The sequence below is a fragment of the Zea mays genome, chromosome 6, assembly GCF_902167145.1.
Source record: "Zea mays cultivar B73 chromosome 6, Zm-B73-REFERENCE-NAM-5.0, whole genome shotgun sequence".
NCBI classification, from domain to species: Eukaryota; Viridiplantae; Streptophyta; class Magnoliopsida; order Poales; family Poaceae; genus Zea; species Zea mays.
Window position 1 is genome coordinate 148,252,055 of NC_050101.1, and position 13,248 is coordinate 148,265,302.

At 41.0% G+C, this 13,248-nt stretch overlaps 2 protein-coding genes across 4 annotated transcripts; both read right to left on the minus strand.

The window, feature by feature from the left end:
* Nucleotides 1-412: 412 nt before the first annotated feature.
* Nucleotides 413-3,777, minus strand: LOC100303962 (uncharacterized). Of its 2 annotated transcripts, NM_001321520.1 has the most exons (3): nt 3,409-3,777; nt 962-1,017; nt 511-844 (listed from the first exon to the last, which is right to left on the minus strand). In NM_001321520.1, exons 2-3 carry the CDS (start codon nt 1,006-1,008, stop codon nt 673-675), a joined length of 219 nt encoding a protein of 72 aa, NP_001308449.1. In that variant the 5' UTR covers nt 1,009-1,017; nt 3,409-3,777; the 3' UTR covers nt 511-672. The 2 variants fall into 2 exon arrangements, with proteins under 2 accessions (XP_020394625.1, NP_001308449.1); XM_020539036.2 differs by lacking the exon at nt 3,409-3,777 and having other exon boundaries at nt 413-844; nt 962-1,654.
* Nucleotides 3,778-5,295: 1,518 nt separating this feature from the next.
* Nucleotides 5,296-8,933, minus strand: LOC100272541 (uncharacterized). Of its 2 annotated transcripts, none has more exons than XM_008649276.4 (8): nt 8,263-8,933; nt 7,960-8,135; nt 7,647-7,873; nt 7,062-7,188; nt 6,902-6,973; nt 6,631-6,814; nt 6,263-6,418; nt 5,296-5,834 (listed from the first exon to the last, which is right to left on the minus strand). In XM_008649276.4, exons 2-7 carry the CDS (start codon nt 8,111-8,113, stop codon nt 6,265-6,267), a joined length of 918 nt encoding a protein of 305 aa, XP_008647498.1. In that variant the 5' UTR covers nt 8,114-8,135; nt 8,263-8,933; the 3' UTR covers nt 5,296-5,834; nt 6,263-6,264.
* Nucleotides 8,934-13,248: the final 4,315 nt, after the last annotated feature.

Genomic DNA, 13,248 nt, shown 5'->3' on the forward strand with positions numbered 1-13,248 from the left:
TCTGCATGACTTTTTATACATATTGTCTTTAATTATATTTTAATTATATTTATGATGTGACTAGTGTATTATGTGGTCTCTTAGCTTTTTCTTGTCTTCAAAAACCTGTGTCTTCAAAAACCGATTAGGGCTAGTTTGGATACTCTAGTATTGAAATGGTTTGAAGGGATTGGAGAGTGTATAAATCCCTAATAGATCAAAAACTCTCACAATACATCTCAATCCACTCTAATCCCTTTCATTACTAGAGTACGCAAACCATACCTTAAGAGGGACATGATTGTACATGAGCATGTGAAGATAGTATCCTCAGGATGGCAGCCTCAAAGGTGTTAACACAACGGTCAAGGTGTTGTATCCATCATGAAGTCAGTGATCTTCAAGTATCTCTTCAGATACTACAGTTAAAGTATTGAAGCATCAAAAGAAAGATCACATTCAATATGACAGCCGGCTGCCGACAAGGCAATGAACAAAAAGAAATTCTCTAAATATGAACGTTTCAAACCATGAAACAAAGAGAGGCAGACTGATCATTTAGAACAGTTAACATAACTCCCGATAAGCAGATCGTGCTCAAATCTAACTAATGGCAACAGCTGCATCCAGCCATAGCATCCTATTTATTTCAAGTACTGTTGATAGAAGACACAAGGGGTATATTATTTCCATTTATCTGCCAACATTTTTCTCAAGGGTCCAATTTCTTCGCCAATTATCCACTGCTCTTTTCACTGTAGCCCTGGCCTCTAAGATCTCCGTGTCTGTGAATTTGTGCTCCACAATTCCTATTGGACCTGGCTGGAGAACGTGGATTACAGTCTCAACATCTTGCTCCACCTGCCTGAGAGAGTGCATCAAGCAAGAAAACGGAAACATAACCCCATGTCATTTTCAATGAAATTATGGACACATAAATGAAGTATCTATCATATTGGTAGGAGTGAAAGCTAAAACACACCTGATAAGTTGGGGTAGCCTTTGAGGCAATAGTCTCATGAAAGACATCAACCTAATCTGCATAACTCGGAAGAAGAAGAAGATTACCAAACTCTGATGAACAAGCAGAAAATAATTCGACAGTTTCTCATTCATAGTGCAACATAACAGTATATCTTTTTTCAGAAACATGAGGAGGTCCCCAATATAGCTACTGAATAAACTAAATTTTGGCTGTTGATTTAGCTAGCCGACCTACGACAATTTCCAAATCAAGACACACACCGTATTCTGAAAAGGGCATAGCTGATTAGAGAACAATTGATTACTCTTAGTCACAGCGATCAGACTTCTTAGGGAAGTCCACTAGAGCCAATAAAGTTGTAACTTAGGAGATCTGGTTTTGAACAACGTCTGTGTTCACTGGCATCAAATCAAACTACCCATGGGCTCCTAAGGAATTTGTTTGTTTCCCTAATTTCACGGCGAGGGATCAATCAACATGGACCCTGAAGCTTGAGGTTCAGCTTCAGTCTAACCCCAAAATTTCTTCTTTTTTCTGACTGCTTAAAAAGCAGGTATTGCATTCTACATACTGAAATTGTTCCATGTCAGCTACATTATCGACTTGTGGTCCTGGTTCCCTTCTAGAGATGGCAATGGGTACCCACGACTCGATACCCGATGGGTATTTACTCCATTAGGGTATGTACATGGGCTAAATATTCTACCCGTGGGTCTGTTATTGGGCAAAAATCTTCACCCAATGGGTAAACGGGTATTAGAACGTTCCACCTTTACCCATACCCGTTAACCCGTGGGTATAAAATACCCAATATAAACTTAGCCCAAGCACGAACTTAGACTTTAGTCATCCATCTTTTTTACTATTTAATAACCTTTTAGGCCATTATGTCATAGAAGGCTTAACGACAATTTAATGATCATGTAATGGAACATGTAATTCACCCAATGTGTGTTGAATGGATGGTTAAATGATGCTAGAAATTTTGTAATGGTATTTAGATGGATATAATTGATATTTGTATAATATAATATTTTGATATATGTTTAATTTTTGTGGGTACGGGTGACCCCCTGGGTGACCCATACCCACGTGGGTATGGGTATGGGGGTAAATCCATACCCACCGGTGTATATGGGTGACCCGGTAGGGTTATTTTTTTTATCGTGGGTATGGGTATGGGGTAGTAATACCCGGTGGGTATTTACCCATTGCCATCTCTATAATCCCTTCATCTCACCTCAACACCAGGAAACCTGCCTCTCCTCTCCCAACACACCCAGCAGCCATCCTCATTGCCAAGATAGGACATAGGAATGCATCACCAAGCCGCCATATGTGTGTTGAGAAAATCCTATTGCTAAGCCACCACTAGCCGGCTGCCATCATCGCGACAGGGAGATTCATCAAATGAGTCGTGCAGGCCATGGTCTGCCGTGTCCATCGGAGGGACCTGGCCAGGGGGCAGTGGCTGATGACTCGCCAAAATCAATGTGTTGCTAATGCAACAACAAAACAAAATTTACAATACAGTCTAAGGTCTTGTTTGTTTGCTTACAGGATTATATAATCCAGCTTATGGATTATATAAGCACCTAATGCTAATGACCTGCTTATAGATTATCGTAATCTAGGTATCTAGATTATATAATCCACCTAATAAGCTGTGTTGTTGGTTTGTCTCTTAACTTATTTAAGATAGATCATATAATCTAGATACCTAGATTACGATAATCTATAACCAGGTCATTAAGTGATTATATAAGCACCTAATGACCCGTTTATAGATTATCGTATCTAGATTATACAATCCACCTAATAAGTTGTGTTGTTGGTTTGTCTCTTAACTTATTAAGATAGATTATATAATCTAGAGGGTAAACAAAGGCCCCGTTTGTTTCATATTATAATCTCTCTAGATTATATAATCCAGCAAATAATCTAGTAGGTAAACAAACACCTAGATTATGGGTTCAGATTATATAATCTAAACCAGTAAACCCCAGATTATGATAATCTCATCAAGAGTAGCTTATTTGAGATTATTTTGGCAAAAGACCCACTACCCATGGTTATGTAAATAGAAATTACAATATATGTTATCCTTCTTTTCTCACCTCAAATAAACAAATAAGGGTGTTGTTGTCTTTATGAATAATCTACATTTGTATAATCTAAACTACCAAACAACTACATGTAGATTATAATATATCTAGATTATAATCTAGTTTATATAATTTAGATTATAATCCAGATTATAAAATCTATAAGCCGAAACAAACAGGCCCAAACAGTGTCTAAAGCAACTCATAGCTACAAAATAAGCGTAATTTTGAAGAAGAAAAAATCTTATTTAAGGGTCATCGAAAATACATTGGATTAGATTAAATATATTAACCAAAATCGGATTGAATTTGGATTTTGCAGGGGATACGAAACTCTACCTGGGGCCTGTGGCAGGGCGTAGGGCGCTCGGGCCTTGCCTTGGGGAGGCGGCGCTGCGGCTATGCTGCTGGGATGGAGATCTTCTCAGGGCGACGGGCCGGCAACTCAGCGTTCCCCGGCGGCGATGCGGCTCTGCTGGCTGCTGCTCGGCTCGGGGCGGGTGGGGGTGGAGATCTGCTCGCCTAGGCCGGAGGGACGAAGGCAGACGGGCAGCTCGGCGGAGGGACGGAGGCAGGTGGCCGGAGCCGGAGTCGGACGGGCGGGTGGCGGCTGGTTCAGTCGTTCTTCACGGATGCGGGAGGTGGCAGCAGGAGACGGGAAGGTTAGAGACGGAAAGGTTACGGAGTAGAGTTTTTTTGTTCGTTGTTGATTTATTATTGGGTTATTATTGGGTAGGGATGAAAACGGGTTAAATATATGCGGATAGTAGATGGTGTTTGGTTTGATTCAAAATGGAATGGTGTATTCAATAATATATGCGGATATTGGGTAGGCAACAGATATTTATTGGATAGGTTGATTCAATAATATTCAACAAACAATTAAAATAAAAAATATATATAGTCATGTACTCTCTACATCTCAAAATAGTATTCATTTTAGCTCTTTATTTATATGTCTATATTTAATTGAATGATCACATATATAAAACACATACATTAAATATTGTATGAATCTGTTAATTAACTAAAACAAATTTTAATTTAAAACAAGTTGAGTATATAATAGCTCAAATATAGAAAATTATACCTACAAAATTGATATTTATCATGCAGCTTAAAGTTACTAATCATAATAACATTATAAACAAACACATTTTTTTAAAAAAAAAATCAGCAGCATATGTAGCTTGCAAGGATGAAACTAAACAATGGAAACGAACATCAAATAAAGATGCATCGATCATCGGTCAAGGTACAGCGACATCGATCCCTCAAATGTTTTGACCAAAACCAACCAAAGACCACGTGCTGTTCTCGGATCAAAAAACGGACTCAGTTGCAAGCGAATTCCTGCTGTGAAATACATACATCCTATATACAGCCGTTGGTTCGCTGTCTAACTTATCATACTTTATCTAAATTTTAGTTGTTATGTATGTTACCGAGTATTAGTGTTATTTGTTAGTACTTAGTGTATGCTATCAAGTACTAGTGATAGTTAATGGCATGGAGGATTAAGTACTTACATTAAATGGTAGTATTATTTGCATAATTATTTAGTTTTAGTATTATTTTCTCACGTAGTAGTGTTAATACTATTTGTGTGCTATATGTAGGATTTGACGTACCATAGGTGGTCACTATGTGAAAGAGACCTTTTTGGAGGTTCATGTCCTATATACCTAATTATATTCAACCTTTGAATTGTGTAGACCTTATATTATGCAAAACCTTTATATAAACTTGCATGTTTTGGAGTTGAATTATAGAATACAGACTAAAATAGGCTTATTTTTTAAGGTTTTGCTTTCTGTTGCATCCGGATTGCATTTTGTAGTTACAAATATATGTTTTTTGTGAATCTGGTGAACGAATCATGTGTAAAATTATTATTATTCATTGTGCAACGTGAATTATACACATTACAATGGAATCCTGTCAAAAAAAAATCCAACACAATCAATATTTTTCAGTGCCAATTATATTCTACAAAATCTGCCTAGAAATTTACAAATTTCACTCCGAGATTTACAATTTTTGTTTTTGAATTTTAAAATCCTTTTCATTCGGAATTAGCTAATTTCGACGAATTTCGGAATATATAAATTCGACGAAAATGTATACCCTGAATGGATGTAAATAGCCATTTCTACATGCAGATACATAATATAACCATCAGCAGAAAAAACTTAGCACAAGTTAGCCCTTTCAGAAATTAAAACACCGAAAGGAAGAACAATCTGCAAATACATTGAAGGATAGTTAACAATCTAAAAGATTTACATACAATTCTTCTCCCATGCAACAAAAAGAAGAAAAAAGAGACATACATACAGCTCTATTTCTTCTCACTCCTACCTATCAACCATGACAAGCTTAAAAATGACCATACATGGCATTTCATAACAATGCAGAGCCTGAACAGCATGGCAGAAACAATAGCTGTTGTTAGGCTCTCACACACAATCATCATGTCATCAAATAGCAGACATGAAATCAATCCCAACGTCGCTTCACGACGAGAACAATTGACTCCCGAGCGTGACAATGGTGGTTCCGTCGCCCATGAACGTTGTCATGGACATCTCCGTCTCTAGAATCCGGTCTAGTTCAGTCGCAACAAGCCTCATCCTCGGTCGGCGTCTTGATGATGGGTTCAAGCATTGGAAGGCCAGACCAACAAGCTCCTTCATACCTTCTGCAGTGAAGTTGCCGGCTAATCTTGGGTCAATCAGTTCATTTGAACTGAAATGCGCTTCCATCTTTCGATCATTCAATGTGACAAGAAAATGTTTTTTCAGTAAGCAGTGAGTAAAAGAAATATCCTTTACGGTAGTGGCCCTTTCGCGTAAAAGAAATATCCTTATGCACGAGAATTGCAGCACTTTTTTCAAATTGTTATTTTCCTCTTAAAAAGTGTCTCAACTAAGGTACAATTAGTTGTATCCATTATCAAACATCAACAAGGACTTTCAGTATTCAATAATATATCCTAATAAGAATTTATGTGATCCTACAACATGACAAACACTTCTCACTCCTAATAACTATGAAAACAGTTTATGCTCTAGCTGTTTTCAAGTTTTGGAAATGTGTGGCCTGACTTCACAGTTAGGTACACTAAACACCAGAATGATATTTTGCTGGAGATTAAGCAGAACTCCATAACTTTCCTTTCTAGATAACTTACAGCTACATGTCAGTAGAAATTACCCAGTGTGCCAAATATTCTCTGGACTCTGTAGGTATCAAGGAAGCTGCTTCCCTGCCAGTAATTAGCTCCAAAAGAAAAACTCCAAAGCTGTAAACATCACTGCTTTCAGAGAACTGAGTCATCGACTGTACCCTGCATATAAGCATGCAGAATGGGTTGCAAATTATTATCACAGGATGAGCAAAGAAAATCGTCCATGACTGCAGAGATTTAAGACTCAATAGCATTACAAATCCATAACACTAAAATACCAAAAAAATGTCGCTTTCACTGAAAACTCAACTGGACATGTTACTGTGAAGTGACCTACATACTTGTCTGATAAATGTTATAACTGGACTTACTCTGGATCTTGGTAAACACTGTTACTGAACCCACGCGATGGGCCGGCATCGTCAGATCCTCTAATTAACCTAACAAGTCCAGCATCAGCCACCTTTGCAATGAAATTTTCATCAACCAGCACATTGTTTGTCTTGAAGTCCTTGTGTATCAAAGGAGGATCAAGACTGTGCAGATGATTCAAACCTACAACAACATTTTCACTCACACTAAGTTCTGCTCGAGCCAGTGACCCACAAGGACACAAAGAGGAAAATCTCAAAGTTTCCGTACCTTTAGCTGCCCCAATAGCTATTGAGAGCCTTTGTTTGAACTCAAGCCGTGTTGCAGAGCCTTTCCTGTTATCTGGTGGACCGTATGAAGCTTCAGAGGTAATAAAGCAAGAAAGGCTAGTAGGCTACAATCTTTTTTCCTAACAAGATAAAAACATTACCATACAGATGGCCACAGACACTGCCATTGGGCAGGTACTCATACACCAGCATTTGTAGACCCCCTTCTTGACAGTAACCAATGAGAGTTACAATGTTTCGGTGACGAATCTCTGAAAGCAACCTAACCTGCATTTTGCAAGGGATGGGATGGCGTGACACTCCTTGGCTAAAACAACTGCTTTATATTACTTGTCCTTGGCTAATTTATGGCATTTTTAGACTAGAAAACAACAATGGTTGACAGAGAAAGATCTTCATGAATCACAACTTATCACTCGGTAAAAGTGTTCCCTGTCGGCCTTAAATAGATGCAAATTAACCACAGCCAAGTGCTGAGTCCAAATAATACAATGCACCCAGAACTTCGAGTCAAGTCAGACAAAATGCCAAAAACATGAAAACTGTTACCACATGTCTCAGATGCCAAAAAAATTGTGGCAAATGCAACTCAGAAACTAAGAGCAAATGCAACTCAGAAATTAAGCAAGTGTGACAGTGTAGATGAACCATTCAGCCTTTTGTGTAATTAATCCCAAAATGCAGAGCGACACCCCTGGAACCATATTTTGACCTCACATTATTACCTCATCAGCAAACACCTGCGTCGCTGCCCCCACGCGCCTCTTGATCGCGACAACAGTGCCATCGAGAAGCAGGCCCATGTACACCAATCCGAAGCTCCCCGCGCCGATGATGTTCGTGTCGCTGAAGTTCTTGGTGGCCTGCACCAGGTCCTCCAGCGAGAATTGCCTCGCAACCTGATGCTCCAGGTCCGGTGCCAACGAGCTGCGCCCCCCTTTTCCCCACTCCACTGACGCATTGGGTTAGCAGTTAGCACGGTGAAGGGGAAAACAAAACAAATTGATGTCCACAAGGAGCTAGCCATCCGCAACTCACCTAGCGTCGAGGGGTCGGAGGAGCCAGTGTCGGAGTTGCGGTTACGCCGCGCCCTCATCCGCGCAGCGCACCAGAGCGCGAGCAGCACGGCCGCCACCGCGAGCAAGGTGGCGCCACCGGCAATGCCGACTACAAGGGCGATCGGCAATGACATCCGGGTGCCCGTGACATCGAATCTGCAAAAGACAAAAAAGGGTTAACTGCAACGCGCTTTGGCCTTTGGGGAATGGTGAAGCAACCCCCGAACAAATATCTGACATCAAAAGCCACCCTTTTTGAATCCGGCTAAACACTTTGACCTACCCCTAAATCAGTGAGTGCTGTGGCCTCCGGCATTCATCAATGCAGTCGTCTCCCAAATTGGCGCCTCAATTCGCAATGCAGCTAGGGACAGGGGCCCAAGACCCACTCAATCTTGTCTTGATTTGGAGGGGATGGCGAATCGGCAACCGCGAACGATCAACGAGGGGAAGAGGAAGGTCCAGCTCCAAGACCAAGAAGAGGAGGAGGAGGAAGAAGAAGAAGGGAGCAGCAGCAGGCGAGACTCGAGAGGGAGGGGATAGATGGAGGAGGCTGTGATGGTGCGCGGCGACGACTGGGGCTGGTGTAGGGGACAGCCTCCCACTCCCACCCGACCTCGGCTCGGCTCCCCCACATGGCAACTAGGACGCCAAATTGCGGTGCTGCTGCGTTTTGTCAATGCGGCCGCTTGCGCCACGCCATGCCCAGTGCCAGTGACAAGTGCCATTCCCATTCTTGCGTTGCGCCATGGCCCCTGCGGCCTCCGCTACGCTAACCCCCATGGCCCCATCCCCATCCACAGAGCACTGAATTGTAATTGGAACACAAGAACGAGAATTTTGTAATTAATTTCTGTGAAATCCTATCACACGCGAAGCTTTAGAGGGTTGGAATTTGGTCGTTGTATTATCCGATATAAGTAGGTGGCAAACTCCTTCCTAGCGCAACTTGTCAGAGCATCTATGACGCTTTGAAAAATTACTACTAGTAGTTGTTAACTCATCGACAGTGGCGTAGACAGAGAGGCTAGCGGGTGTCGTGCCTAGGCAAGCCGTGGTTTTTTGTGTTTCGGCTAGCTCGTCAAACCCAGTCTAAATATACGACTATAATTCTAGATAGATAAAATAAGTAGGAGAAAAAGTTTTTGTCTTCCTCCAAGAATTTCCAATGCTTTTTAAAACAATCTAAAACAGAGAGCCCACCGATTCTCTATCCGTGTTTTTCATAGACATTGCATTATTCATTCGAAGACGCCTACATCTATCAGTGTTCATCAGGTAGTCATTCCTTGTCCTCGGTTAGCCTTACACTAGTAGAAAAAAAAACTCTAATCTTACGGGTGGGTTTAATTTTTACTGACTAACTATAAAGAATGAGTAGGTAATGGATCAACTCAGTTATCAAGCGTCAGTAGTATTACTAGTGGCGGTTTCTTAACAAAACCGCATATAGAAATAATATTTTACGATCGGTTACTTAAGAAAACCGTCACTAGAAATCCATAATTTCTTAAGGAACCGTTTGTAAAAATCGATTTCTAGTTGCGGTTTTCTTAAGAAAATATCACTAGAAATCATTTTTATTCTTAATTTTTCGAGTTTCTCAAAAAACACCAACATAAAAGTTGTAAATCTTTAAAAGTTATAAAACTTTATATTTGACAACCTTTTTGTTTTAAATCATTTTGGCTCTCAAAAATTGCATCTAATTTTGTCAAATTTAAAATGCAAATTTTGCAAACGACCTCGGATGGGAAAAGTACCAAAATACAAGTTGTAGAACTTCAAAAGTTACAAAACTTTGCAGTTGCAACCTTTTCGTTTGAAGTCATTTACAAACTCAAATAGACAATTTATACTTAAACTGTTCTAATATGTGGGCAACAAAACCGCAATATAGACATGAAGTAAGTGATAGGTGGAGTGATAGAGGGGCTATACGCGAGGGTGATGTTGGGGGTTCAAATCCCACCAGACGCATAGCACACAAAATTTGCGCGAAAAATGACGTGACTTGCGACTTTGATGGAGACAAGCATGCCTGATTTTTTTTGCCTCATAAAGTCCACATATATATGACCAAAGTGCATGAGCGTCTTTATGATTACACACTATTGAACACATCCTTGCAAAAGCCTCTAAAAAGGGTGTTTTTATCATTTGTGTTTCATTTCTTGTAATATATTTCATCACAATCAAATTGGTGTGATGTTCAGGTTTTGGGAGACCTTGAGTGGCGGATCTAAAACCCTATCTCCATTGACTTAAGGTATGCTTACATACAAATTTTCCAATATGGAAAATTGTCTCCCTCAAACACGAGAGGAGGTTCAATCCCACCAAACATGTTATCTCTAAGCGCTAAAGCCTAATCCAATAGGCACAAAGCTTTTATACCAACTGAAAGGATCAAGATGCCCTAGAGCTGGTGAATTGGGCTTCTCAATTTTTTTGCACAAATTAAAACCTATTACCAATCCCAACTTTATCGCTTGTGTCTAGAAGTGTTCTTTTTCTATTGATCACAAGTTTTGCTCGCTAAGTTCCAATCCTATAGTAGCATGGAAATTCTAGCAAAATAAATACTTGAATGTAATTGCTCAAATATATATGTATGATTAATGTTAATAAAGGATTACGAACCCCCTGATGTGTTGCTAAGGTATCAGAGAGTTGACACTCTTAACTAGTCCTTATTACAGCACCCACCTAAGGGTGTCACTCTCCCTTGGTCCATACAAGGACCAAGTGATCTATGGTATTAGGCTGACCCTGACAATCGCCCAATTACAGATACGGATAGTGCACATTATCTGCATCCGAGCCCAGCCACTATAGGTCACATATTCAGACATGTTTCCATCCATGTGTGGTACCGAAGGTATATAGAAGACAAGTTCGTCCTCTAACAATTGGCTCCCGTGAGCCTAGGGACTCCAACGAGTGTTGCTCAGCGGCAAACAGTGGTGGAGATAGACGAACTATGATTTTGATCCAAATTTGTTCGCATGGTTGGGCAAGGAAGGTTAGGCCTCTCCATTGCTCATGTTCCGGAGGATCTCCATTTGCTAGTGGTAGCCGAGCAGATCTTAAAATGTTAGGTCACAGGGTGAATCGTAGTGCCGATCCTTGCTTCCAATGTTTGGACATTTGATGATTTAGATTCAGAAAGTTCCATTTTAGTAGAGATTAGGCTATATTTGTTGGGTGGATTTGATTAGTTGATGGAACCCTCTAGAGTCTCCACTTCACATGTTGTCGTCGTGTAGAGAGGAGGCGTCGTTGAGTTATTTAGATAGGGCTCGTGAGTAGAAAAGTAGGAAGAATTGTGGCTGTTAGAATCATTGCTTTCCATGCTACTCAACCTCGTCCCTTTCCATCTGCAACTACATGCGACCGCTGCCGGATCATCTATAGTGCCATTTTAGTGTACAAAATGTGGTTGAGCACCTAGAAATGGGCACTGCTAGAGATAGTCTAAGAATGACAAAGGCAAGAATCTCAATAATACTTCTAAGTTTCCTATGTGCTAAGACCTGGTTGCTTTACCACTCGGTAAAGAGGGTTGTCGACCTTAGTAATCTTAATGATGTTTTTAAAGGTGTTATCACATCAATTGACTAGTGAGAATAGGGTGTTTCCCGAGCTAGCCAATCCAAGAAGGTAGGCCCTGATAAACAGGTAAGTCCTAACTCGAGATGGGATTGTGATATGACTAACCATTTTATTGATTCATGAAGGATGGGTTAAATGCGATTATCCAAATCTCATACTTTACAAGCTTGGTGATTAGGTATGCATATGTGAAAGTCGCCTAGAGGGGGGGTGAATAGGGCGAATCTGAAAATTTACAAACTTAATCACAACTACAAGACGGGTTAGCGTTAGAAATATGAACGAGTCCGAGAGAGAGGGTGAAAAACAAATCGCGGGAAAATAAAGAGTGAGACACGATGATTTGTTTTACCGAGGTTCGGTTCTTGCAAACTTACTCCCCGTTGAGGTGGTCATAAAGACCGGGTCTCTTTCAACCCTTTCCCTCTCAAACGGTCACTTAGACCGAGTGAGCTTCTCTTCTCAATCAAACGGAACACAAAGTTCCCGCAAGGACCACCACACAATTGGTGTCTCTTGCCTCGGTTACAATTGAGTTTTGATCACAAGAAAGAATGAGAAAGAAAAGAAGCAATCCAAGCGCAGGAGCTCAAATGAACACAAATGTCGCTCTCTCTAGTCACTATTTGATTTGGAGTGATTCCGGACTTGGGAGAGGATTTGATCTCTTTGGTTGTGTCTAGGATTGAATGCTATAGCTCTTGTAATGTGTTGGAGGTGAAAAACTTGGATGCAATTGAATGTGGGGTGGTTGGGGTATTTATAGCCCCAACCACCAAAAGTGGTCGTTTGGAAGGCTGTTGTCGTATGGCGCACCGGACAGTCCGGTGCGCCACTGGACACTGTCCGGTGCGCCAGCCACGTCAGCCGGCCGTTGGGTTCTGACCGTTGGAGCTCTGACTGGTGGGACCTCTAGGCTGTCCGGTGGTGCACCGGACAGGTCCTGTAGACTGTCTGGTGCGCCGTCTGGCGCTGTTCTGACTCTGGCGCGCACTGTAGCGCATTGAATGCGTTTGCAGTCGACCATTGGCGCGAAGTAGCCGTTGCTCCGCTGGCACACCGGACAGTCCGGTGTGACACCGGACAGTCCGGTGAATTATAGCGGAGCGGCCTCCCATTTTCTCGAAGGTGAAGAGTTCAGCGTCGAGTTCCCTGGTGCACCGGACACTGTCCGGTGGCACACCGGACAGTCCGGTGCGCCAGACCAGGGTGCCTTTTGGGATGTCTTTAGCTCTCTTTATTTGAACCCATCTTTGGTCTTTTTATTGGCTTGTTGTGAACCTTTGGCACCTGTAAAACTTATAGACTAGAGCAAACTAGTTAGTCCAATTATTTGTGTTGGGCAATTCAACCACCAAAATCAATTAGGAAAAAGGTGTAAGCCTAATTCCCTTTCAATCTCCCCCTTTTTGGTGATTGATGCCAACACAAACCAAAGCAAATATAGAAGTGCATAATTGAACTAGTTTGCATAATTTAAGTGCAAAGATTACTTAGAATTGAATCAATAAATTTTCATAAGATATGCATGGATTGTTTCTTTATATTTTTAACATTTTGGACCACGCTTGCACCACATGTTTTGTTTTTGCAAATTCTTTTGTAAATTCATTTCAAGGTCTTTTTGCAAATAGTCAAAGGTAAATGAATAGGA

Coding starts and splice junctions, on each gene's coding strand:
- LOC100272541 (XM_008649276.4), bottom strand. CDS start 8,113: ATGTCATTGCCGATCGCCCTTGTAGTCGGCATTGCCGGTGGCGCCACC. Junction 7,874..7,959: donor CTCCGACCCCTCGACGCTAG/GTGAGTTGCGGA, acceptor CCAATGCGTCAG/TGGAGTGGGGAAAAGGGGGG. Junction 6,419..6,630: donor AGTGTTTACCAAGATCCAGA/GTAAGTCCAGTT, acceptor GCTTATATGCAG/GGTACAGTCGATGACTCAGT.
- LOC100303962 (XM_020539036.2), bottom strand. CDS start 1,131: ATGTTTCTGAAAAAAGATATACTGTTATGTTGCACTATGAATGAGAAA. Junction 845..961: donor AGGCTACCCCAACTTATCAG/GTGTGTTTTAGC, acceptor GCACTCTCTCAG/GCAGGTGGAGCAAGATGTTG.